Raw genomic sequence first — 27365 nt, 5'->3', positions numbered from 1 at the left:
ATCTCCAGCTGAAAGCCAACTCCATATCAACCAATAGGAGCTGCAGGTGATTTGTTTCTCCCTAAAATCCTTCCTGCTGTCAGTAAAGGAGAGGCTGGTACAGGTCCTCACAGATAACACTACTGCCATGTGGTACTGTAGCAATCGGAGTGGAGTGGGGACCTGAGCTCTGTGCCACGAGGATCTGCACCTCTGGAACAGCATAAGAACTTGATACTCCCAGCTGAATTTTGAGAGTGTGGTAGCCAAAGCATCAGATAGAGACACCTAGTCGCAGATTCCTTACCATGGAATTTCCCCCCAGATGTCAGTCTGGATCTGGTGACTTTTCTAATGCAGTACCCCTGTGCACAGTTAGGTAGTGTCGGTTGGCTCTTTGTCTGTCGTTGGCATAGTCTGTGCTAGTTATGATGTTGCAGGTCCTATATAGGCGCCATCCTGGCACGCTGACATCAATTCTTTTCTTTCTGCCCCAGCCTGTCACTGATTTGAAAAAGTGCTACCCGTGAGTCATTTTTCGACTGATCTTTTTTTACTTTTTGTTGAAGATTTTTGAGTGTCGACACTCCTGGTGCATCGAGGATGTCTTTGCGTAAGACCAGGTTCAAACCCTGTGGATCCTGCAATCAAGTGATGTCCGTAATGGATCCGTACCTTGTGTGTCTGGAGTGTGAGCACAACCCAAAGTCGTGCTGGGCCATGAATCTGAAAGCCTTGAGGGAGCAGTCCCTAAAGCTCCTTGCGGCCCGGCCCTCGGCTCCACTTCAGTCCTGATCTCTGTCGAGAGGAAGATCCCAAGAACAGTTGCAGAGCCCGCCTTCATAGTAATACAGCTCCAATTCCTCCAGATGATCAGGTTGGTTGAGGCACAAGAAGAAGTTGAAGAAGAATAAGCGTTCTTTACCCCATATGTTGACCAATGACACAAGGGAAAAGGAGCATCACCGTTCTGAGCCTCTGTCCTCTGAGCCTGCATCTGGGTTGTCCCACATCTTCCAGAGTTTTCGAGAGCCAGAGCAAACCCTGCCCAAGTCAGAAAGTTTTATGAGGCCATGTGCCTCATCTTTGGGCAGTCCAACTCCGCTGGAGTGCCTTCGGGCCTCAAGGGGCTCCCTCGGTTTCTACACTGGCGGCTTCAGCGTCGGCTCCTGGGCGTACCCATGGATCCGTTCCTGGATCTGAACCGGTGACGTTTGTACCACCTCAACCTTCCCCGATGCTGATTCAGACGTCGACACTCCCAATGCCGCCCGCGGCCCCAGGTGCTGTCAACCCCATTCTCATTACCGACTCCGACATAGAGCCAGACTGGCATGACGTGACCCCAACTTAGACAGAGGCCTTGCACCCCTATGTCGGATCGTGACCCTTACTCTTATGGATTTGGGTACGGTAGGGAATGGGAGGGTCTTTTGACCTGTTAGACTGCCAGCTACAAGACCCTTTGGACTGGCTTATGGAGCTTGGTGAAGCCAGCTGGATACATCCCCCTAACACTATTCCCCTACCTTGGTTACGGAAGAGGGAGCATTCTATTCCATGGTGGTGCGAAGAGCGGCCGAGGTCCTGGGCCTCGAGCTGCCTTCGGTGGCAGTCAGGATTAACCACCTGACAGAGGTGCTTCAGCCTGGGGCTTCTTCCTAAGAACCCCTATTGCCCTTCAATGAAGCCAGAGGAGGCCCAGGCTGTACTCTGAAGATGTTGCTGATGGAAGAGACACAGCAAAGTTCACAATCATATGTGGACTGGACAGGACTGACTCACTGAGCAGAGTGGTTGCATCAACATTGCCCTGAGGCGCCACGCCTGGTTGAGAACATCCTGCTTTTCAGGGGATGTCCAAGCCAATCTTATGGACATGCCCTTTGATGACACCTGTCTCGTCGCAGACAAAGCATACTCAGGAGTAGAGCTCGTCAAGGATTCTCATGCTACAGCCAGGTCCTTGGGCCTCGCGGAGGCCCCTCTTCCACCTCAGTCGCTCTTTCACCTCAGTCTGCTTATCACCCCTTTTATGGCTACGGAAGGAGCATTCCAGCCCATCTGTTTCCTTCCAGCCACCATGCCTAGCACACTGCCCAGCCTCTGCATGTGGATCAGGGAGCCAGCGGTGTGGCTAGTCCACCGTCCCCTCCATGCATTTGCCTCTAAGCCATCCTAGTCTGACGATTCCCCACCTGGACCATTCGGAGGTAGAATTAGCCATCACCTGCTCTGCTGGCAATCCGTCACATCAGACAGGCGGGTGATGCAGATATTCCAAAGGGACTACTCCCTCCCTTTTGAGACTACTCCTCGTTACATGCCACTATCCTACGATCGGATGGCGGAGAATTACTTGGCTCTTCTCCGAATGGAGGTTATGGCTCTCTTGGCCAAGGGAGCCATAGAATGGGTCCCTGTGCCAGCGGTTGGCCATGGTTGTTATTCCCTCTACTTTCTGGTAAGAACAAGGGCCATTGTCCTATCTAAGACCTCTGGTCCCTCCATCTCCTCCCCAAGAAGAAGTTCAAAATGCTCACTCTGGCTCAGGTTTTATCTGCCCTGGACCCATGAGAGTGGATGGTAGCATTGGACTTGCTGGACGTTTACTTCCATATTCCCGTCCTACCTGCCCACAGATGTAACTTGCGGTTCACAGTGGGCTAAGAGCACTTTTAGCTCACTGTGCTCCCCTTTGGCTTTACCAGCACCCAATGCTTCTTCAGCAAGGTCTCAACAACTGCCTGTGAAGGCGGGCTCGCCCTAGACTGTTGTCTCCCACCTCCAGAATAAAGTAGACCTCCTGCTTTCACTGCAGTTCACTATAAGTGTGCGAAAGTCACACCTGACTCCCTCTCAGACGCTCCCTTTCATAGGAGCTGTTTTGGACACAGTGCAGTTTTGGGTTTATCATCCTGAGCGGTGAGTCCAGGATATTCAGGCAATGATATACAGATGGTTCAGCCTTTATCCTGGATTTCGTGAGAATGACTCTGCTGGTCTTCATGGCCTCCCCCATCCTGCTGCTGACACATGCCAGGTGGCATATAAGAGCTCTTCAGTGGGGCCTGATGTTCCAGTGGGCGCAGCATCAGGGGAATCTATACGTCACGGTCCAGCTATTGGAGGGAACTGAGTGAGATCTGCAGTGGGGCTAACAAACTGCGAGTGGGTCAGAGGGAGATCCCTCTCTCTTCCTCAACCAGATCTAACAGTGGTGACAGATGCATCACTCCTGGTATGGGGCTGCAGCCTGGGAGAGGTGGCAATCAGAGGCTTCTAGTCTCCAGCAGTCAAGACTCTACATTAGCCTGTTGGCGCTCTGGGCGATCAGAGTAGCATTGAAACCATTTCTTCCCTCTCTCAAAGGGAAAGTAATGCAGGTGTTCATGGACAACACCACCGCCATGTGGTACTACAACAAACAAGGTGGAGTGGGGTTGTGGACCCTTTGTCAAGAGCCTCTGCACCTCTGGAAGGAGCAGGAACAGTGGGGCATATCCTTGGTGGTTCTTCATCTGCTAGGCTTCTAACATCAGAGCAGACAAACCTATCCGACAATGCTTAGTCAGTCACGAATGGCTTCTCCATCTGGAGGTGGCGCAAGGTCTCTTTCGGCAGTGGGCAGAGCCTTTGTTAGATCTGTTCACCTCTGCATAGGTTACACAATGTCAGCAGTTTTGCACATTGGAATTTCTAAGGTGGCACTCGCTCATCAATGCTTTTTGTCTCGAGTGAAGCTCGGGCCTCCTTTATGCCTTTCCACCCCTACCACTTCTGCTCATAGTTCTCAAGAAGATCAAGACCGACCCGGGCCAAGTAATCCTTGTGGCTTCAGACTGAGCATGAAGAGTTTGGTATCCAGAGCTATTGAGCATGGCCATCGATCCTCCGATCAGACTGCCCCTTCAGGAGGATCTTCTATTGCAGCAGCAGGGGAGGGTACTCCACCCGTATCTGTACAGTCTCCACTATCTTGCGTGGAGATTGAGCGGCAGCAGTTGACAGCTTTTGACCTTCTGCTCAAAGTCTGTAATGTTATCTTGGCCGCCAGACATCCCTTCACCAAAATGATATATGATATATAAAGGTCTTAATGCTTTGTTTCCTCCTTCCCCATTTATTACGCCCCAAGGGGACTTGAACGTGGATCTGACATTCCTGATTTATGCTCATTTCAAGCCTTTCCACAATTGTCCTCTAGGGCTTCTCACTTTGAAAACAGGCTTCCTTGTGGCCATTACATCTGCCCGCAGGGTGAGTGAGCTGCAGATACTGTCATCTAAGCCTCCCTACCTTTCCTTCTAATCTGGCGAAGTGGTGCTTCACACATGGGCCTCCTTTCTTCCGAAAGTGGTTATACCTTTCTATGTAGGCCAATCCATCACCTTGCCTTCTTTTTATGCACCCCCACATCCTTCTAAGGAAGAGAAGAGACTCCTCCACCTGGACCCAAAAAGAGCGTTGCCACTCTACCTTGTTCGTACCAAAGAGTTCCTGATGGATGATCAACTCTTTATTGATTATGTGGATGCAAAGAAAGGTTGGGCAGTGCAGAAGAGAACCATCTCCAGATCTGTCGTCCTCTGCATTAAAATGTCCTACACATTGGCTAAGAAGCAACCCACTGAGGGTTTACATGCTCATTGTCCCAGAGCTAAAGCTGCAACCACTGCGTTTGCAGAGTTCCAGTCCTGGATATCTTTCAGGGGGCAATGTGGGCATCTCTGCCAACGTTTACCAAACACTACTGCCTGGACAGTCAGGTCCCTAGGGACGGGCACTTTGTCCTGTTGGTCCTGCAGGACTTTCTGGTGTTATCGTGTTTTCGCAGACCCCCTTCCGGGGATGGTATTGCTTGGGTGTCTGTTCTGAAGTAAGGAATCTGCAACTGGATGTCTCTATCAGATCGACAAGATGCCTACCTTTAGTAATGTCTTAGCTGGTAGAGACAATATGTAGTTGCTAATTCCTTACAGCGGGGACGCTGTGCTAACCGATTTCTAGGGATAGGCACTTTCTTTTCAGGCCCTAGTTTTGATGCACCAGAGGTTAATGTTCTTCATGGCTCTGCGCTTCAGGCATGGAAAGTCATGAAAAGAAACTGTCAGCTTGCCGGGATGGTGCCTATACAGTATAGGGCCTGCAAGTCCTATCTGACGCAGGTGACGCCAGCGACAGATGCGTAGCAGATCGACATCACCTAACGGCACACAGGGGTACTGCTCGAGAAAATTCTCCAGATCCAGACTGATGCCTGGGGTAATTTCTAAAGTAAGGTATCTGCAACTAGATATTGTCTCTACGAAAAAAGGCGTTGTCCTTCTGAGCCTGAACATTTGTCATTCAATCAGACTTCCACCTCTGGAGGACCTCCTGTCTCAGCAGCAGAACAAGGTCCTGCACCCCCCAAATCTCCACAACCTACATCCCCATGCATGGAAATTGAAGTGTGGCAGCTAAAGGCTTTTGATTTTCAACTGAGGTGGTGGATGTCATTATTGCTCCAAGAAGTCATTGATGAAGTCCATCTACGTGGGGCACATGAATAAATTTGTTGGCTGGTGTGGTGCCTGGAATACTGATCCCTTGCAGACCAACCTTTTTTTAGTTGGTAGTAAGCACTAGAATGTTTTTCCTTTTAGATGCCATGACACCTTTTCGTCTTCCTCACCTCTCGAAAGAATAGGAGAATTCTTCATTGCCTCGACTGCATGAAGGACCATTGGATAGACAATCAGCTCTCTAGTGAGTAAGTAATGCAGAAGAGGTCCTCTCCATCAAGATCTGATATGCACAGGCCAGAAGGGAGTACCTGAAGGTCTGAGAAGCCGATTCCACCAGAGCCAAGGCTGCAGCAGAGTTGGCACGAGGGGTACCTGTTATTAACATCTGTCAGACTATGACGTATGGGTTTGATACATACAACTGCTTTGACATGTAGGTGTGACGAGATGGACACTTTGGCCCTCATTATAACATTGGCGCCAGCCGCCAAAACACTGTCGCAGCGGCTACCTACCATCCGCCATATTATGACCATAGCTGGAATTCCGCCAGAAGGCTGGTGTAACTCTGGCTACGGTCATGGCGGTGGACGGCGATAAGGTGGCGCTGCTGCCGGCAGCAGCGCCATGCCAGTAGACCACCGCAGACCGTATCATGACGCATGATACGGCCTGGCGGTGTTCTGCTGGGGGGCGCTGCTGCTGGCAGCAGCACCATGTCCCGTCTCTTGCGGGAGGACCCCCTGCAAGCAGGTAAGTCGGGTGCTCCAACAGAGGAGGCGGGTGGGGGGTGTTGTGTGTGGGGTGGGGGTGTATGTTTGTGTGTGCGTGCATGCAGATGTGTGGAATGCATGTGTTCTTGAATGGGTGTGAGTGTGCGTGTATGTTGTGTGGTATGAATGTGTGTGTGCTAGAACATGTCAGGGGTGTGGCACCCCAGGAACACTGCAATATCCTACCTCGTGCAGCCCCGCTGAACTTGGGTCTTTTGTGTGTGTGTAGTCTGATCGTCTGGTGTGACTTGTCATCACGCACCAGAGGTTGTGCCTGATTCCAGGGAGGCATGGAATAGGAATCCTTTGTGTGCGTACTCAGGGATTGTCTAGTACGACTCTAGTCATCGCCCACCAGACATTGTGCCTCATTCCAGGGAGGTACAGGAGTGGAATCCTTTTTGTGTGTTTAGCCGGATTGTCTAGTGTGGTTCAAGTCATTGTGCACCAGGCGATGTGCCTCGTTTCAGGGGGGTATGGCATTGAGCACTTTGTGTTTGTGATCACAATCTTCCGGTGTGACTCAAGTCATCGTGCATCCAACGTAGCACCTCCGTTCAGGGTGGTGCGGAGTGGTATCTCTTCATGTGCACCGGGACCGTGTGGGGCTTCTCAAGGCATTGCACCCCAGACATGCCTCCTCCCAGAGAGGTATTGGATTTGGTAATTGTTGTGTATTAGAGTGGCTAGCTCAGCTGGACGTCACTGTGGGCAGTGTGTGTCTCCCAATGACACCCCCCAGTGTTTTGCAGACCTGGGCCTGCGTCAGAGGGTATGGTGTGGAGGCCTATCAGGGAACTACCTGAGTGGTAGCCAAAACCTCTTTTGTTGACTATTATCTGCTCGACTGATATCTCTTCCTTTTCCCCCCATATTGTCCCCGAGAGCCTGAACAAGGTGTGACTCTGGCCATATGCGGCCTGGCACCTGGTGAAAGGCTGTTCGTATCTTCAGCTAGTGGCAGGTGGGGCAGAAGGGCCAGATGGAGAGTGGAGAAAGGTTTTGGGGCCCAGGGGGGTACGGTCTGTGAGCACAGTGACAGGTAACCTGCCGGATATTAGTGCACCTCATGAGGGTGCTTTGAGCGTTTTTAAGCAAGTGTGTAATTTTCAAGCCGCCTGATATCCGTGGCACAGCTTCGCAGTGTGGAGTGAGTGTGTAGGAGCAATTGCGGGTGATTGTTGCACTGTATGACGGTGTTCCCAGACACACTAATTCTTGCCAGAGGACTTACACAGTTGACATTAGATTTTACCTGTGCGGCCCAGGAAACAGAGCTAATTTAAAGTGCTGCTTTGCTCTGTATGTGCATATTGTTGTGAACCGGGGCGCACCCTAGGACTGGGTATAAGTGAAATGGGGTAATTGATATGGTGGGTCTCGTGCTGACAACCTTTTGCACCTCATGTGGTTGCTGGAAGGGAATGTTATATTTCTCATGTGTGCTTACTGCAAATGTTGCTTTAACATAGTTGGGCCTAGTACTCCTAGTGTTGTTTCAAATGTTGATTCCTGCCAAGAGTTACATGTTATTCATGCTGTGTTATGTGTATGTTGAATACAAAACTTATTTACATACACCTCATGCGAAGTCTCTTTTGTGACACTCCTTATAACTGTTGTGTGGTGTTGCTGTGCCATTGCTTTACACATTGCCCCTGTGATAAGCCTGACTGCTCTGTGCCCAGATACCCAAGGGTGAGCACAGATTAGACAGTAAGTGTAAATACCAACCCCTGATGGGAGTGGTGAATTCTGCCTGGCCAGGGCCAAGCATCAGTCAACCAGAACGAGCTGCTTCGACAGCTCACACAGTTTTGCTTCTTGACAAAGTAGCATAGTGCATAGGTTCTTGCTGCTAAGCACAACGTGTAAAATTTAGATCACAAATTTGTATTTTATGTAGTTAGCTAAATGGGTTACTGGTTTTGTTACAGAAGGAGATTCTTTTGTTACTTGAAGTTCATAAGTTACAATCCTTCTAACATAGCACATTGAGCTATGAACTGGCATTAAATTGCTTCTTGCTAAATGAAAGGTATTGGTTTAAAGCCTTTTTGTTTTTTTTCCTGAACTGTTCATTGGACAGTAGCCATTAAGTAGCACTATCTGTTACTTTGTCAAGGAGGCATCCCATGGTGGTACATGGATGTCCCCACATACTCACCCATGGATTTTTTTTAGCTAATTCCTATCTACTAATGTTGATAGAAAGAGATATGTATCAATAAATGACACCTCCATGAGGCATGCGTAAAGTTGGAGAACAGATTTATTTTCCTCAAAACTTTCTAACTTTTCAGTGTGTGCTGCAGCTGTAAAGCACACCTCTAAAGTGGTTAAGTGTTAAACTTTGTGAAAGCATAGAATGTTGTGCTTTGTGCTCCAGTATAAAGCCCAGGTATGGCATCATGCACACATCCTTGTACTGTAATGTGAGGGTGTGTGCACTGGTGCAAGGCAGCCTAAGGTACAACAAACTAGAGGAGTGAGCAACAGCACCATATCTTACTAGGTATGGTGCTGTTTGTAGGAAGCTGGCCTGGTGTGATATGGTGTTACCACTTTTTTCCAGGTATGCCCTATTAGTGAGGTGTAGACAGTGTCTAGAAAGTCAGGGCTTTTTAGCGGAAGCTGTGTATGAGCAGCCAAGACTTACCTAGGAGACATCAGGAGAGAAGAGTTAAGTACTAGTTTTTCCCAAACCCATGGATAAACTTTGTAAAAGGATTGTGCAAGACCCAATCAAGACTGAAAGAAACCGAAGATGGATTCTGAAAATATAGGATCTGCAAATGAAGGGGACCAAGTCCAGTTCCACTTGGAGTGTCCGGTTGGGGCAGGAGCCACTTCCCACCCTTCTGGAGATGCAGGACCAGGTCAACAGTGAAGACCAGGAGTCGGCTATGCAGCACAGGAGCAGGAGAGGTGTTCCAGGAGTGATGCAGTTCATGTCTTACGTCGGAAGAAGACTTGCAGTCTGTCAGTGGTGTGGAAAAACCACCAACAAGCCTTGGCAAAGGTAAGAGTTGTAGAAGAAGAGTTGCAGAGCTGCTGGGGACCAGGAAGGTCTGAGGGGACTCAACCCAAGGAGGGGAGTCCCAGGCAAACCTCAGCAGTGAGGAAACTCAGAAGTCGAGGATGCAGCCTCCACAGACAACTCACAGGCATCAGGCCCAGGAGTCGCAGTCAGGCCCACTCATCACACCTGGAAAGGAATCCAACGTCGCTGGAGCAGCAGGCAGGAGACTGCACGTTGCAGGGAAAAGCGCTGGAAGCCGGAGCTACACGAAGCCTGAAGATCACTTGGAAGAAGAGCCATCAAGCCTTGGTAGCTGCAAGAGTCATGATGCACAGGGGTACTGTCCTGCAAGGAGAAGCAAAGACTCACCACCTTCCAAGTTGGACAGCTGGTAGGGGGGGACAGAGGGGACCACTCCAGACCACTACCTGTGTTGCAGGATCCACGCAGAGTTGCAGGAGGGAGGATGCACGCGGCCGGTTGTCGATGCAGTTGGTGCCTGCGGTTGCAGGGGAGTGACTCCTTCACTCCAAGGGAGATTCCTTCTTGCTTCTTGGTGCATAATGAAGACTTGCCGCCGAAATGTTGCACTTGCTGGAAGGAGCCGGAGAAACAATGTTGCAGAACAAAGTCGTCGCTGGAGCTGCAGATTGTAGGTTCCGGTCCAGTTGCGGTTTCAGTAGCCAGAAGTCGAAATAAACATTGCAGAGGAATCTTGCATGTCGAATCTGAAGACCCAACTAAGAGGGAGACCCGAAGTAGCTCTAAAAGGGGGATTGGTCACCTAGCAGGGTGACCACCTATCAGGAGTGGGCTGTGACGTCACCTGCCTGACCTGGACACTCAGATATTCCAAGAGGCCTCTGCCCACCTTGGATTCAAGATAGCAGTATGAAGTGGCCACCTGGAGGAGCTCTGGGCACCACCCTTGGGGTGATGATGGACAGAGGAGTGGTAACTCCCCTTTCCACTGTCCAGTTTTGCACCAGAGCAGGGACTGGGGGTCCCTGGACTGGTGCAAACCAGTTTATGCAAGGAAGGCACCAAATGTGCCCTTCAAAGCATACCAGTGACTTCAGGAGGCTACCCCTCCCAAGTCATGCAAGACCTATTTCAAAAGGGAGAGGGTGTTGCTTCCCTCTCCCAAAGATAATCCTTTGTTCTGCCTTCCTCTTCCTAGGCTTGAGCTGTTCAAGCAGCAGGAGCGCAGAAACCTGTCTGTTAGAGTGCAGCAGCGCGGGCTGCCTGGAAAAACCCTGCAAATTGGTAGGAGCAAAGCTGGGGGTCCTATAAGGAGCCCACAGAGTGCATGGGCTCATACATCCAATAATGGAAACAGTATTGAGGTATGATTCCGACATGTTTGACACCAAACATGCCCAGGGTCGCAGTTACCATTGTGTAGCTGGACAATAGGTAGTGACCTATGTCCAGTACATTGATAAACTGGCTTCCCCGTACTCACAAGGTTTAGGAAAATTGAGCTGGAGTTTGTGGGGGCACCTCTGCTCATGCAGGGGTGCCCACACCCACATGTGCTTGCAGACTACCCTCCATGCTAGGAGGGTCTGCCATAGGGGTGACTTACAGTGACCTGGTGCAGTGAGCTGTATTGAAAGGGTGCATGCACCTTTTCACGCTGGCTGCAATGGCAGGCCTGCAGACACATTTTGTATGGGCTCCATTGATGGCATAATGCATGCTGCAGCCTATGGAGAACCCCTGGTGCCGCAATGCCCTGAGTGCCTAGGTACCATATACTAGGGACTTGCATGGGGGCACCAGTGTGCCAGTTGTGGGGTACACAAAGTCAGGAACAACCACTTTTAGAAGGGTAGAGCATAGTCATTGGGGTCCTGGTTAGCAGGATCCCAGTGTGCCCAGTTAAAAATACACTGACAGCAGGCAAAACGTGAGGGTAACCATGCCAAAAAGAGGGTACTTTACTACACTATTGTGCTCTCTCCTTTTCATGCAACATGGCCCAGCAACTTTGGTTAATGCTCACCATAAAAATGTAATCTGCCACTTCGTTTCTTAAGACCATTCACTCATAATCCCTACCAATTAAACAGAATGTGTCTCCAACACCTTGTAGTCCTTATTGTCTTTACCATTTCTTGTACGTTGATTTACACACCTACATGATTCATTGTCTCTGTTGCCTGGCTTCTGTCAGATTTTGTGGTCCTCATGTATGTCATTGATACAATTATTATTACATAAATAATTTCTGCATAGGGTACTTCACACCATCACTAGGAGTTCTCTCAAATGGTCCAAAATATGTATTTCACTAGAAACGTTGGCCGGCTCGCCAGTAGATTTACAGTACAATACGGGGCCAACAAAGGGCCATGCTCTTCAAACATGGGACTTGCGGTAACTTTGCGAAGAAACCTTTACTTGGCTCATGTAAGTTTAAATACAACAGTAGTGCCACACAAACAAGGTAAACATTTATATTGTATGTGCCAGAAATGATTTTTTTGATGCAATCTGAGTCCAAACGTTTTGTTCTTCCATTCTAGGAGAATCTAGAGAAAGCCACCTTCATCCGAGCATATCTGGTATCCCAAGGTCGTGTTCCGTTGCTCTGTTTGAATGATGTTATTGCAACTGCTATTGGATGCACCCAGACCGAGCCTGTAATTTGGATGTTATTTCAAAGTTTCTACCAGGCACGCCTTGTGAGCCATCAAAACACAGGTAGCAATAATTAAAATAAGTTTGATTAACAATGTATGCACAGTGGGATTAATGTACATTTAAACGTGTGAAACATGCTACCTGAGGCCACTTTGCACTTAATCATTCTGGTTGATATTTTTCTTGCAGGAGTGCTGAAAAGAATGGAGTGGTTATTAGAACTGATGGGCCACATAAGGAATGTTGCTTACAAATCGACACCTGTTGAAGGTGCAGCTTTAAAAGAGGTACTTTCTCTGCTGCCTTTAGGGCATTTTTCCTCAAGACTTTATGCCATTGCATACATATTTCTATACAAGCAGATACCTGTGTGTTATGTTTAACAGTGCTGGAGTTATATAACCTTTGAAAAAAGCATTTAATTGAAATACGCTGTCGGTCCGTCGCACATGAATCTCTAGCATCCTGGCTTTTATTATTCCTGATTGGTTGTAAGTAATGTTGTTTTATGGCTTGTACCATAAGCTGATTCTGAAACCGAGAAGAAGAAAAGGTGCTAAACAGGCAAATGGTCTTAGGATGTGCAGATTTGGACTGTTTTTTTTATCCCAACATACACATAATTCTTGCAAAACTGTAAAAGTCACAGCAAGTACATGTACATCTTGTAAAGCACCCTCCCACTACATCAGCTCTTGACTCTCTTATACCCCTGTAGGTTATTCCCTGAGCTGTGGCAAATACATTATTTTCCCAGGGATGTCTAGGTAGAGATGTGAAGAGTGCCAAATGAAGGTAAGGGCAGCCTAGTAGTAGACATAGTACCATAACTGGAATTAGAGAGCACAGGCTAAAAATGAAATGTTCTGTTTATTGGAGGATGCATAACTCATAGCAGAAAATGGTCCCAGTAATGATGTACAATCATTTCAGTGTTTCTGTTTCTTTTCTTTTTCACTTTAAAATCAGTATACCATCAAGAAATCAGAATTCTGCAACACAGCCACCACTTTTTCAAGGATTGTAATAGACATACAAATTCCTGATTGAGTTGAAAATGAATAAAAATGCGTACACAATTGTATTACCTCACAGTTCTAATCATATAAGTTGGTTTACCCAGTTTAGTTTACTCTCAGTACACAGGTCCCCAACTATTCACTCCCCCAGTGCTTTCATATATCATGGAAAATGTATTTGAACAGGCTATGAAACTGTGTTATTGTTTGATTCATATGTTTAAGGGTGGTTTGAATGTTATTCCTTATTGTAGGGGTGTGACTACCTAATTATGTGCAGAAAATCATGACAGAAATGTTTAGTAAACTTCTTGGTGCATTTAGTTTTGCAGGAACGAGTAGTAAGTCAGCAAATATCCTCTGTATGTTTTGTCACAATCCTAACATTGGACCACTCTGAGACTCATTGCTTTTTGTGGTTTGTCCCTGCCTCAAGTAAATACATTGTTGTGTTAATCAGCACCAACTAAGTAGATTTCCTGGCTTAGCAAGAAGAGTACTTTGAGATGGTGCTTTAGTGGATTGGTTGGCCAAGGGTATGTGTTGGTCTTGAATTTTCTCCTTCTGTTTCCTTAACTACTGTAGCGTTATATAAAGTTCATATTCAGTGAGAACTGCACTGTGGTTTCTATTACCCTCCCATACTTAAGACTGTTATAAACATGAACCTGATCCTTCTCCGTTATTACATCTTTCAAACCTTCACAAACTGACACTCTATTTTGAATGTCCTCTTCTACTAAGGCGACTGTGCTAAACCAAAGATCCATGCCCTGACTGTTTTGAAGGCAGTGCGACTTGGTAAAAACTTTCTAACCAGTTTGTTTAGCTCATAAACTATTAACAAATGTCCTCTTAATCCCTTTTTCTTGTTAGAACTTTTGAGATTGGGTTGACATAAATGGGCCCCAAAGACCCTTTTCCCTAGACAGTTATAGTGAAGCCACTTCTAGTGCTATATGTGTTTCACAAGTGGAGTAACAATTTATCATTTTTGAATAGTATGAAAATCATGTACATTAGGTGTGAGTTGTTGCTCTCATTGAAAACCTCAACACAATTCCCGGGCCCAAGAGATGAACTGATCCAACTATGGATAGCGTTTCCCACTAAATTATCCTCTTGTATGCCAATCGGCCATGACTTATCACTCCGTGTTCCTTTCAGTGGTTTGGGTTATCAAAATGTTATTTGTGATTTTGAGTTTACCATGAATTAGGGTTGCAACTTCCACTCAAAGGAGTCATAGAGGCTGTGTACAAATACCAGAGGAAGGGGGTTCCAGCAAGGGACATGATTCCAAGGTATTTATTAATTCCTTATTCGTAATATGGGTCACAAAACACACTTTTACTGCAGCTTGTTTTGCCAATACTTTACTACTGATTTACCCAGGGATATGTTTCAGTGTGTACAGTTCTGTATCCTAGTGATAGGGGCTTAAATATCTTGCAAAGTGGTGGCTCCCACCTTTTTCATTTGTGTGCATTGCTTGGACTCTAGTCATTCTGCTGTTAAAGCAGGTTTTAGTCCCCATTTTCCAATCAAACGGCACCCTTACCACGTCTTTCTTCCTCAGCTGACCAGAACCTCCTTTTGACGAAAGGAGGAGAAAGAATACAGTAGATTCACAAGTAAAGCTTCAACGCGAATGACTATTTTGAAACTTCACTAAAATAAATTAATTGAGCATGGGATAATTGTTCCACAGTGTTAGAAAATGGGTTACTGAGATGTGAGCCCTCGTCAAGCAGCAGCCACAATTCTGGTCAGGGTAGGGCACAAGCAAACCCCAAATCAACCTGTGCTCAATCCCCAGGTAGCTTGGCTCAGAGTAGTCAGGCTTAGCTTAGAGGCAATGTGTAAATTATTTGTGCAACACTTCAGACAATAAACAGTGAAAAAAACAAACCAAAAAAAGTCCATACAAGGTTAGGAAAATAGAGCATAATCTAATAAATAAAACAAGAGCAAAAAAACAAATGTCCAATTAGTAGAATCAGAGTTATGAATTATTAAAGAATAAACTGCATTATAGTGCCTAAAAGCATAAATGGACAACCGCTGCTATCTGGTCACCCTGGACTGGGTCAAAGCCGAAAGTGTAGGCCGACCGTGATGGAGTGCAGGTCGGACACAGCCCTACATTAGTCATAGGTGAAGTTTCACCTTCTCAAGTTTTGTGCCGAGTCCCATTCACATTGGAGAGAGTAGTGTGGACCAAGAGAGTGTTGCCCGTGGTGGTCGGTGTGGCATGAAGAGCATGTCGGGCATCGAGAACAGGTGGGCTTGAGCTTTGCGTTGGCAGTTTTCTGCAGACGATCGATGCTTGCTGTGAGAAGAGATGGGCTGGCGGTGGCTCGTTGTGAATTTCGTGTGAGCGGCTTGTTCTCAGTGCGAACGGGCCTGTTCGCCTTAACAAAGAGAAGAAAAGGTTTGATTTGAGAGCCCACTGAGCCACACCAAGGGGTCGGGGCCTGAGGAGCACCACTTGGGAGGGGTGGGGGTCAGTAACTTATTGAAGGCATACCCAGGATCTGTTGAGGAGACTTTCAAGACCCTGAGGCACAGAGCAGGAGGCAAGCAGACTAATAGTCCACCAGAGTGGCAATCCTTTCAGCAGCACAGCAGCCCTTTTTCCTCGCAGGATATCCACAGATCCAGAAGTGTACTGAAGAGTTGGTGTCTGAGGGCCTTCTTTTATACACAGCTGCCCCTTTGAAGTGGGAAGAAGCTTCTAGAAGCATGCCGTTGAAGTTCACAGATGCCTTGCCTTCCTGGTCATGACTTAAGACTCACTATAGGAGTTATGCATCCCATTGTGTCGAGACAGGACCCAGCTTATTCAGGTGAAAGTGAGGTATGGCCCAGCTCCTCCTTCCCATCCTGCCAGTGATGGCCCACACCTAAGCTCCCATTGTGTGTGGCTGTCTAGTAGGAATACACAAAGCCCATCTGCCAACTACACCCAGTCATGTGACCAGGGACAGGCTGCAGGCACCAAATGACTAAAGCAAGAACATTCTGGCTTTCTAAAGGTGTCATTTTCAGAATTGTAATTTAAAATCTGACTTCACCATATGTTAGGATTTTAAATTAGGATTCCATAGACACCAAACATGTATCGGTTATCTCTTCCCATTTGGAAATTAAACTTATAAGTGTAATAAGGCAACTTTATTGTTATCCTATGAGAGAGATAGGCCTTGCAGTAGTGAAAAACTAATTGAAGAGTTTTTCACTACCAGGACAAGTAAAACTTAAAAGTAACTTAGTGGTAACTTGCGTATTAAAAAGGTTTACTTTGCCTGGTAGAAATGGCAGTTTAAACTGCACACACAAGCTCAGCAATGACAAGTCTAAGACATGTTTAAAGTACTACTTAAGTGGGTGCACAGTCCGTGCTTCAGGCCCATTAGTAGTATTTCATTTATAGGCCCCGGGTACATGTAGTTCCACTTTACTTGGGATTTACATATAAATTAAATGTTTTGAGCACAGAACACAAGCACTGGTTAGCAGTGGTACAGTAAACAGAATCCTAAGGCCAACAAAAACTAATTTAACAAAAATAAGAATAAAGACAAAACGTTTGAGGATGACCCTGAAGAAAGGGGCCGGTGCAACATACAGAAATGTTAAAAAACAGCAAATACCATGGCACACGTGTAAATAATCTCCCTTCATAACTAGGTCAATTACTACTTGTCTGCAAACACCAGATCTGGTTAATGCCCATTCTTAGTCAGATTCTGCTAGGGTAGATCTGTGCACAGGAAATCATTTTGCCCCAGAAATTACCATACAATAGACGACGTGAGACAAACATGCAAAAAGACCATTTGTAGATGACCATGATGCACATAAAGTTATACATTTTAATATTAAAATAATTGATTTATAAAAATCTATTACAAGCAATTGTTCGTTTACATATGGTGATTTTGTCACATTGCCTTATTCATTGTTTACTCATTCAAGCTGATTCCTTAAGCGCCCTGCTTACCAGGCACCAAACTGGATCTGTAAATTTTTGTGTGGCTATGAAATGTCACCGGGACTAGGTGATGTTAGCTGATATTATGAACAGCATTTTGCCATTTCACTGGAAGTGATGCATCAATTACACATTAGGTGCCCACGTTAGGATTCATTTTTCTACAGCTCCATTGATATTGGATCCAGAATCACTGAGGCCTCTTTGGTAATTTCTTTGCAGAGGATTTAAGCTATTTCCAGGCTCTCTCGAGGCTCACAACTCCTGGGCTGGATGGGAGCTTCCACTTTCATTAAGGACAGCATACTCAGGGCGTGCAACCAGAATGTCAGTGGGGCATTGGCGCAGTCCTAGTCAAGAGGAAGTGGCAGCACACAGGCTACAAACTCTGGATACCGTTTTGCAACAAAGTATTCCACAGGTTCCAGTCCAGGAAAGATTTATTGTCTACAAGGCAGCTATAGCAGATACAGCCAAATGCAAGCAGTTGGTTGAGTGGCCAGCGACCAATACCTATCTGATGCATTCCACAGTTCGAAACTTGGTGTCAAGTTTATGTCTTCATAGAGGACAATATTATGTGCAGGGGCTCCAGTTGAACCCTCAGGAGGCTGTGTGGATTTCCTTTGATTACCAGAAACAAAAGAATAGCGAAAAGTGAATGCCTGTGTTCTGTGAGCAGCTTTCATCTTTCAGTTTACAGCAATAATTCGTACTGCATGATGCATGTTTGCATTCACTTAGGGGTAACCATTAAAGCAGGTGCTCCAGCAATGATCGTTAATTCTTTATCATAAATCCATATTCACTAATGTTTGCAAAGAGTTTAGTGCCAATTATAGCGCCTTCTAATGTTCACAGACATTGCATTTATCAAAAAATAAATATAAACAGTTCACCCCGCTGTAGGAAAGTACCATCTTGCCTGGCATGTTACCCCCATTTTTCACTGTATATATGTTGTTTTAGTTGTATGTGTCACTGGGACCCTGGTAACCCAGGGCCCCAGTGCTCATAAGTGTGCCTGAATGTGTTACCTGTGTAGTGACTAACTGTCTCACTGAGGCTCTGCTAATCAGAACCTCAGTGGTTATGCTCTCTCATTTCTTTCCAAATTGTCACTCACAGGCTAGTGACCATTTTTACCAATTTACATTGGCTTACTGGAACACCCTTATAATTCCCTAGTATATGGTACTGAGGTACCCAGGGTATTGGGGTTCCAGGAGATCCCTATGGGCTGCAGCATTTCTTTTGCCACCCATAGGGAGCTCTGACAATTCTTACACAGGCCTGCCACTGCAGCCTGAGTGAAATAACGTCCACGTTATTTCACAGCCATTTTACACTGCACTTAAGTAACTTATAAGTCACCTATATGTCTAACCTTTACCTGGTAAAGGTTGGGTGCAAAGTTACTTAGTGTGAGGGCACCCTGGCACTAGCCAAGGTGCCCCCACATTGTTCAGAGCCAATTCCCTGAACTTTGTAAGTGCGGGGACACCATTACACGCGTGCACTACATATAGGTCACTACCTATATGTAGCTTCACAATGGTAACTCCGAATATGGCCATGTAACATGTCTATGATCATGGAATTGCCCCCTCTATGCCATCCTGGCATAGTTGGCACAATCCCATGATCCCAGTGGTCTGTAGCACAGACCCTGGTACTGCCAAACTGCCCTTCCTGGGGTTTCACTGCAGCTGCTGCTGCTGCCAACCCCTCAGACAGGCAGCTGCCCTCCTGGGGTCCAGCCAGGCCTGGCCCAGGATGGCAGAACAAAGAACTTCCTCTGAGAGAGGGTGTGACACCCTCTCTCTTTGGAAAATGGTGTGAAGGCAGGGGAGGGGAGGAGTAGCCTCCCCCAGCCTCTGGAAATGCTTTGTTGGGCACAGAGGTGCCCAATTCTGCATAAGCCAGTCTACACCGGTTCAGGGACCCCTTAGCCCCTGCTCTGGCGCGAAACTGGACAAAGGAAAGGGGAGTGACCACTCCCCTGACCTGCACCTCCCCTGGGAGGTGTCCAGAGCTCCTCCAGTGTGCTCCAGACCTCTGCCATCTTGGAAACAGAGGTGCTGCTGGCACACTGGACTGCTCTGAGTGGCCACTGCCACCAGGTGACGTCAGAGACTCCTGCTGATAGGCTCCTTCAGGTGTTAGTAGCCTATCCTCTCTCCTAGGTAGCCAAACCCTCTTTTCTGGCTATTTAGGGTCTCTGTCTCTGGGGAAACTTTAGATAACGAATGCAAGAGCTCATCCGAGTTCCTCTGCATCTCTCTCTTCACCTTCTGATAAGGAAACGACCGCTGACCGCGCTGGAAGCCTGCAAACCTGCAACATAGTAGCAAAGACGACTACTGCAACTCTGTAATGCTGATCCTGCCGCCTTCTCGACTGTTTTCCTGCTTGTGCATGCTGTGGGGGTAGCCTGCCTCCTCTCTGCACCAGAAGCTCCGAAGAAATCTCCCGTGGGTCGACGGAATCTTCCCCCTGCAACCGCAGGCACCAAAAAGCTGCATTACCGGTCCCTTGGGTCTCCTCTCAGCACGACGAGCGAGGTCCCTCGAATCCAGCGACTCTGTCCAAGTGACCCCCACAGTCCAGTGACTCTTCAGCCCAAGTTTGGTGGAGGTAAGTCCTTGCCTCACCTCGCTGGGCTGCATTGCTGGGAACCGCGACTTTGCAGCTACTCCGGCCCCTGTGCACTTCCGGCGGAAATCCTTTGTGCACAGCCAAGCCTGGGTCCACGGCACTCTAACCTGCATTGCACGACTTTCTAAGTTGGTCTCCGGCGACGTGGGACTCCTTTGTGCAACTTCGGCGAGCACCGTTTCACGCATCCTCGTAGTGCCTGTTTCTGGCACTTCTCCGGGTGCTACCTGCTTCAGTGAGGGCTCTTTGTCTTGCTCGACGTCCCCTCTCTCTTCAGGTCCAATTTGCGACCTCCTGGTCCCTCCTGGGCCCCAGTAGCGTCCAAAAACGCCAAACGCACGATTTGCGCCTAGCAAGGCTTGTTGGCGTCCTTTCGGCGGGAAAACACTTCTGCACGACTCTCCAAGGCGAGAGGGATCCGTCCACCAAAGGGGAAGTCTCTAGCCCTTTTCGTTCCTGCAGAAACCTCAGCTTCTTCTGTCCAGTCGAAGCTTCTTTGCACCCGCAGCTGGCATTTCCTGGGCATCTACCCATCTCCGACTTGCTTGTGACTTTTGGACTTGGTCCCCTTGTTCCACAGGTACCCTAGATTGGAAATCTACAGTTGTTGCATTGCTGGTTTGTGTCTTTCCTGCATTATTCCTCTAACACGACTATTTTGTCCTTAGGGGAACTTTAGTGCACTTTGCACTCACTTTTCAGGGTCTTGGGGAGGGTTATTTTTCTAACTCTCACTATTTTCTAATAGTCCCAGCGACCCTCTACAAGGTCACATAGGTTTGGGGTCCATTCGTGGTTCGCATTCCACTTTTGGAGTATATGGTTTGTGTTGCCCCTATCCCTATGTTTCCCCATTGCATCCTATTGTAACTATACATTGTTTGCACTGTTTTCTAAGACTATACTGCATATTTTTGCTATTGTGTATATATATCTTGTGTATATTTCCTATCCTCTCACTGAGGGTACACTCTAAGATACTTTGGCATATTGTCATAAAAATAAAGTACCTTTATTTTTAGTATAACTGTGTATTGTGTTTTCTTATGATATTGTGCATATGACACTAAGTGGTACTGTAGTAGCTTCACACGTCTCCTAGTTCAGCCTGAGCTGCTCTGCTAAGCTACCATTATCTATCAGCCTAAGCTGCTAGACACCCTATACACTAATAAGGGATAACTGGGCCTGGTGCAAGGTGCAAGTACCCCTTGGTACTCACTACAAGCCAGTCCAGCCTCCTACACCCGCACCTCTGGATTTTAGTGGGAAGGTGGTAGGCAATTCCCCTGGCTGCACCTAGGCACCTTAATTATGGTCAGACGCTACCAGTCAGCCTTACACAGAACGTTTCAAGAGTGGTGTAGGGGATAACCACTTACATACTGCATTCCAGGAAACCAAGAGAGGCTCTCCCCTTTCCCAGGGAACACCAAGGGTGTCCCTGAACAGTGCAAAAACTGTCTACTGTTTGAGAGGTCCATACAGAGTTCCCAAAAACTATGCCAAAAAGGAAAATTCTAGGAAAAGAGCAATGGGCAACTGAACTGAGGAAAGATTGGCAGTCGGTCTTCTGTTGCTGTTTTGTTGTAGCTACAAGATACCATTCTCTTTAAAAAGAGAACCCTTTTGTCGTGTGGTCAATTCCTGGCATGACAGTGCAGTATTATTTTGAAACGTTCTCTGAGTCATATTTCCTTTTTCCTCTTGCAATTCCACATGCCTTAGCAGATAGCAGTTGCCTAATCTGCTATTGCTTTACAAATGTACTGCGTTCATGTGTACACAGTGTACATGCGGTCTGATTGTGTAAGCTGTCATTTTGCCTATTTTTTCAAGATCTGTGGGGTTTGAGCAAGTTAAAGTGATAGTTATTTTCGGCAGAACCAGAGCTGGGAAGAGTGGGACTTGTGAGGTTGAGGAGCGAATGCCACAGAAAGATAGCTTAATTGATGAGATAACCATAAACTAGTGACACAAACAAAATATAGAAAGTGGTGGTAAAAAATAGTTTATACATAACATAGTGTATCTAACAATGAAGAGTGTTGGACCTGACCCTCTCTGCAGGGTCATCCTCAAAATTTTGCCTTCACGTCTCCTATTTTTGCTGTATTTAGTTGGCCTTAGGATTCTATGCACTGTACCACTGCTAACGTGCTAAAGTGCTTGTGCTCTCTCCCTAAAACATGGTAACATTGACTCATACACAATTGGCACACTTAATTTACTTGTAATTCCCTAGTAAGGTTGTACTGCATGTACCCAGGGCCTGTAAAATTAAAATGCTACTCGTGGGCTTGCAGCATTGGGCGTGCCACCCACTCTAGTAGCCTGGAAAACAGTGTCTCAGGTCTGCCTTTGCAGAGCCTGTGTGTGAAGTTTTAAACTGCCATGTCGAAATACTAAATATACCCTTTCCCAGGCCTTCATTTTCCCTATTAATATATGTGTCACCACAAGGGTAGGCCCTGAACAGCCCAGAGGGCAGAGTGCGGTTTATTAAAAATGTTGGCATGTACATTTAAGTTTTACATGTCTTGGTCGTGAAAAACTCGTAAATTCGTTTTTCACTATTTTAAGGCCTACCTCTCCCGTAAGATTACTTTGGATTTACCTTATTACGTTTAATAAGAGGTCATTTTTAAATGGGGACAGGTGCCCAGTTCACGCTTGATGTCTTTGGACTTGTAATGAAAAATCCTAACTAATGGTTGAGCCTGATTTTTATATTACAATTTTGAAAATGCCACTTTTAGAAAGTTGTCATTTTCCTTCCATTTGGTGCCTGCAGCATGTCTCTGGGTCAGGTGACTGGGAAGCACAACTGGGTATAAATACTGGACCTCAGACACCAACTCAGTACATCTCTGGACCTGTGGTCTCTGCCTGGAAGAAGGTCTGCTGTGCTGTGCTGCTGAAAGAACCACTATTCTGCTGGACTACTGGACTGCTGCTTTGCGGAGCTGCTGCCCTGCTGTCCTCTTTTCTGGGAGAGGAGAACTAGACCTGAAACTTAATCTTGAACTCAGGGCTACTTGTGTGACTCCAAGGGCTAGACTGTGGGCCTCCTGATCGGAATCTCAGAGACTTAAAAGGCTCTCTAACATCCTTCACCAACACTTGGACCCAGCTGAAGTATGTTCCTGTTATCCAAGTGATGGCCCTCAGGTCCTGGACCCTTGGTGTAGCCTCAGAGAGCTGTATTGAAGTTTTTGGGCTCCTCACAACTGGGCCAGTTCGCTCTAGCACATCATCATTTGCTGCACTGTTCAGCGCAAAGCTCTGGCAGCCGCCTCTTCATGCTACAGCATTGACTGCTTGCGGGGACTGCGACGTGAAGCTTCAGCAACGCCCATCCGTGATGCCTGGCCTGCTCTTTGCTCTACTCCTCCACCCTCCTTCGGCGCTCTCCGTCTGGCCCACTTCATCGGACTCTTGGGACTGATTAGAGAAGGTAAACCTTCAGCAGGACAAATCTGTTAACTAGCTGACCTGCACTCCATCGCGGTTGTCTTGAAAGTGTGACTTTGACCCAGTCCAGCGCAATCAGATATCAGTAGTTGGCACTTTAAGCTTTTTGGTGCAACTTTTACTAAAATTGTTGAAAATGTATAACTCCGGCGCTACTGATTGGATATTTGAAGTTTTGGTGTCAAATAATTTATTAACATGTTCCCTATTTTTCTAAATTGGCGTGTGATTTTTGTTGCGTTGTGCTTTCACTTTAAAGCTGTGTTTGTACTGCACAAATACTTTACACATTGCCTCTAAGTTAAGCCTGACTGCTTTGTGCCAAACTACAAGAGGGTTGAGCACAGATTAATTTATGTTTGGCATGTTCCTCACCTTGACAAGAGTTGTGGTTGCTGCTTGACCAGAGCTCACACCCCTGTCAACCAGTAAACCAATTTCTTACAGAGAGTTAGGAGACAACTTACATTAAGTGGTAGTAATGCCTCTCACTTGCACTCATGTACACAGAAACTAAAACAGTGTTTCTGTGGTCAAATATGTATGTTCCTTGTGAGAACTTAGTAAGGTCTGATAACGCATGGAGTGGAGGAGCAATGAGGTATTTGCTGGACCAGGTAAATACCACCACCACGGGTGAGGTATTTACCGGTTCCCATAATGTGTCCTGCTTCAAACTTCATGCTGAATTTGGTGGTTACTGCAAGAAATTCCACGTCTCAGTAATTACCAGGCATTTCTTTTGGTCTGCAGCTTCACCCGTTGGTCGATTAAGCTGGCATTTACAGCTTGCTTTTGCCCACCACAGCATACGTGAGCAACAAGTTAGCCCACTTTACCTATTGGCTCCTTTTACTTGGAGTGACAGCACACGAAGCCTACCCACATTGTTCATATCTCCTAAAATAGTTCAGTTTAGTGACACAGTTTTTTCAGTGTGCGCTTCATTGATTTGTTTTATTCCATTTCAACATGTATTACCAAGTTTTTATTTTGCATGTATTTCAGCTGCCCAGTTAGATGGGGATGTATTTTCCATCTGCTTTTTGAAGTTGCTGTTATAAAGTGTTTTAATTACATTGTAACATTGTAGCTGCCTGCGATTTGAGCGCTTGGTTAGGTTGTGATTTTCTTTTTGACTTTGTCAAAAGCAGTAATACAAAAAAATGGATGGAACTGGAAGACTATTTAAAAAAGATCCATAGTACAAAAAAAAAGCCATGTCACAATGTATTTTTAATGTAAAAGTATGTTGTAAGCATCTAGCGTCCTTGTTTATGGGAGGCTTATATTTCTTTCTTTTCCTTATCTGAGAGAGACTTCTAGTTGCAGATTCCTTACCTTAGATTCCTTACGGGGGTGTGGCCAAGATGGCAACCCGAGCGGTAGCATAAATCGGAGCTCCACTCTCGTCCTACCAAATATCCTGTTTTATTGCACCACACACCCAGCCCTCCCTGGCCACCTCTGGTCCCGGCATATCGCAGCTGGGAGCAGCGCAGGACATGGGCAGTGCCGCACCCACGACGATTGACTGGCTGGGCCCGAGGACTCATATCGGCAGTGCGCGTCAGCCCTCGTCATCCCGTCCTGGATATCGCCGACCGGCTCGGACCCAGCTGGGGCGGTGGAGGGGAACATTGGCTGCCGTGTAGATGATTCGCTGTGAGAGACGCGGGCAGTGTCGCGCCCGCATCGGCTGACTGACCGGGCGCGGGGGGCCCATTTCGGCGTGTGCGTTTCGGACCGCGGCGTCCCCCTCCAGATCTCGCTGACCGGCTCGGCCCTGGCCACCATGGCCGGTAGGTGAGAAGCTGAGGGACCTGGAGGGCTTGGACCACTTCTGGGCCCCTTAGTCGGATTTAGGGACAGAGAAACAGATGCTGGGGGGCCCAGGGACATCGTCATCAATGCTGGAAATGCCCAGTCACTGGCATCGGCCCGCAATAGACACGCTTGGACTGGTATTGCAGTGTGTTGTGTACGGGCTGCAGAGCGGATACTGACATAGCCTGAGGACATGTGACATTATCAGCTACCATTTTAGACGGCCTGCGACAACAGCCCACCTCCTCGAGTCTTGGGGGCCGTGCAGATCAGCGGGACGGCAGGCCTTCCTGTGTTAGTATAGTGATGTGCACACCAGGCTCCCCTGAGATTGGACTCTACCAAAGGCCCTGTAGACACCGTTTACAGCCTATCAGCCTGTGAGTCATCTGTAGGGCGCCTGCTGGGGGGGACCCCAATAACAGGAGACCAAATGAGAAAACTGAAAACATCCAGGACGCCAGCGGCGGCAGTGACTACCCCGGATACTCCGCCCTCAGTTTTGCAGGGGACATCTTATGCCCTGCAGCAGATGGATGCCACACTTCATAATTATACCTCACAATTTTAAAAAGTACTACAGGCCATCTTAGACACTAAAATTTCTCTAGAAACAAAGATTGATGCAGTGACACTTGAGGTTAACTTACTACGCGTGGATCACCGCAAACTGTCTGAAAGAGTCCCCGAAACAGAGGTGTACATAGCTGTGATGTGCCCAACAATGAAGGACCTGCAGGAGCACATGAGACAATTGAGCGCGGAGGAGAGGTTGCAGCGGGGATGTCAAGGCGCAACGATATCCGGTTGGTGGGGTTTCCGGAACTTGTGGAAGGCCCCAACGTGGAACTGTTCCTGGAGCAGTGGCTCACTGACACGGTCCTGCAAGACAAGGTGCCAAATTTATTCTCGGAGGCGCGGGCTCACAGAGTGCCGGCAGACCTCTGCCACCAGGGGCTTATCCAAGACCCTTGATTGCTCGCCTTCTCAATTATCGCAACAGAGACCTAGTGCTCCAACTTCTCCGTAATCATGGGCCGTAGAAGTTTGAGGATGCAAACATTACTGCCTAGCCAGATTTTACTGCTGAGGTTCAAAAGAAGCGTAACTCCTTCTTCCACATGAAACAACGTCTTTGGGAACATAACCTCAAGTATGCCCTATTGTTCCCTGCAAAGTTACGGGTGCAAGATGGCCCAAAAATTCATATTTATGTCACTCGAGGACACCTGGACCTGGCTCCACGCTAAGGGCTTTGCCCAATTGACACACACAAAAGATGCAGAGGGGCTCTGGTCGACCCCCAGGAAGAAATGAAAACGTCGCACAGGACTGAGGGCCAAACCCACGCCAGCACAGGCTGTTAAGGAACGATCCCATGCACTGCTTGAGGCCACGCAGTTTGCGGCTAACCCATTCTCAATGCTGCAGGAGTCTCAGGACTCTGATCCTGAGTGAGGATATTGCAGTGACTCTGAAAATTCTCTCCACGGGCCGTCGCTCACTCCCTGATCAGCTGATGATATTTGAGACCAACACCCCTCTTCAATAAGGCTTGCGCACCGTGGAGCCCTTCTGCTCGGCCTCTAGGGAGTAAAGCTTACGCCCATTGGATCCTAGGGGGGGCAACATCGAAACATTATGAGGGAATCTTGGTCCCCTTACAGCTTGGTGTGTTTGGTGGATCCAGTTCAACATCCGGTGTGCCAAGCGCCCAAGCCAACACACTAGGCTCTCACCCCTGCAACCTATTCCATATGGACCAGTTGGCCCTCATGCCTGGTCTCAGGCTACGTTGTTTTGGCTTCGTGTTGTTTGTGAAGCACAGTCTTGGTCTCCTGTTAGACCCAATTTTGTCCTTATTTCAGTATATTTTTTTGATTGTTTTGTTATTACCACCTTTCAATATTGGCAGGTTGGGAGAGGGGAGTAACATCAGATACATGAGCAGAAACAACATTACAAGAAGGGTGCAAGTGAGCCTCACCATCATAGAAACAGGGTGGGTTGCTGAGGGCAGGTTTGGACTCCTACGTATGATTGGCTGCACAGACACAAGCTTTTATAAAACGCTATAATGTGATCACATGGAATGTGCGGGGCACACAAGAGACATTGTATTCATGCATATTTGAAGCGCCATCTGGTGCATATAGCTATGATCCAGGAAACATGTTTATCAGAGGCCAATCTCTGGAAGTTGCACTCTATCTGGGAGGGACAAGTATTCAATACCACATCATCATCCTTTGCTCGAGGTGTGGCAATATGGATCGCACCTGGAGTGCCCTTCGTGGCAGACCACACACAAATAGACTCCAGTGGTCAGTATGTTGTAACCAAAGGCCACCTAGATGGTACACCATTGACACTTGTAGGTATATACGCACCCAATTCTAACCAGGGATGCTTTTTGAACACATTGACACCTGGTTTGTTTCGGGATCCAGTGGGGGA

At 47.3% G+C, this 27365-nt stretch overlaps 1 protein-coding gene across 1 annotated transcript in view; it reads left to right on the top strand.

Moving 5' to 3' along the window:
- FOCAD (focadhesin) overlaps window positions 1-27365 on the top strand; it is a 1081710-nt gene that overhangs the window by 975218 nt on the left and 79127 nt on the right. Inside the window, exons 40-41 of the mRNA XM_069239095.1 lie at window positions 11816-11993; window positions 12123-12220. Of these exons, the coding sequence (XP_069095196.1) occupies window positions 11816-11993; window positions 12123-12220 (276 nt within the window). The remainder of the gene's footprint in view (window positions 1-11815; window positions 11994-12122; window positions 12221-27365) is intronic.

This window comes from Pleurodeles waltl, chromosome 1_2 (assembly GCF_031143425.1).
Source record: "Pleurodeles waltl isolate 20211129_DDA chromosome 1_2, aPleWal1.hap1.20221129, whole genome shotgun sequence".
Lineage (NCBI taxonomy): Eukaryota > Metazoa > Chordata > Amphibia > Caudata > Salamandridae > Pleurodeles > Pleurodeles waltl.
Note: the sequence above shows the minus strand (reverse complement) of the source record. Positions and strands in the feature narration are given on the sequence as shown.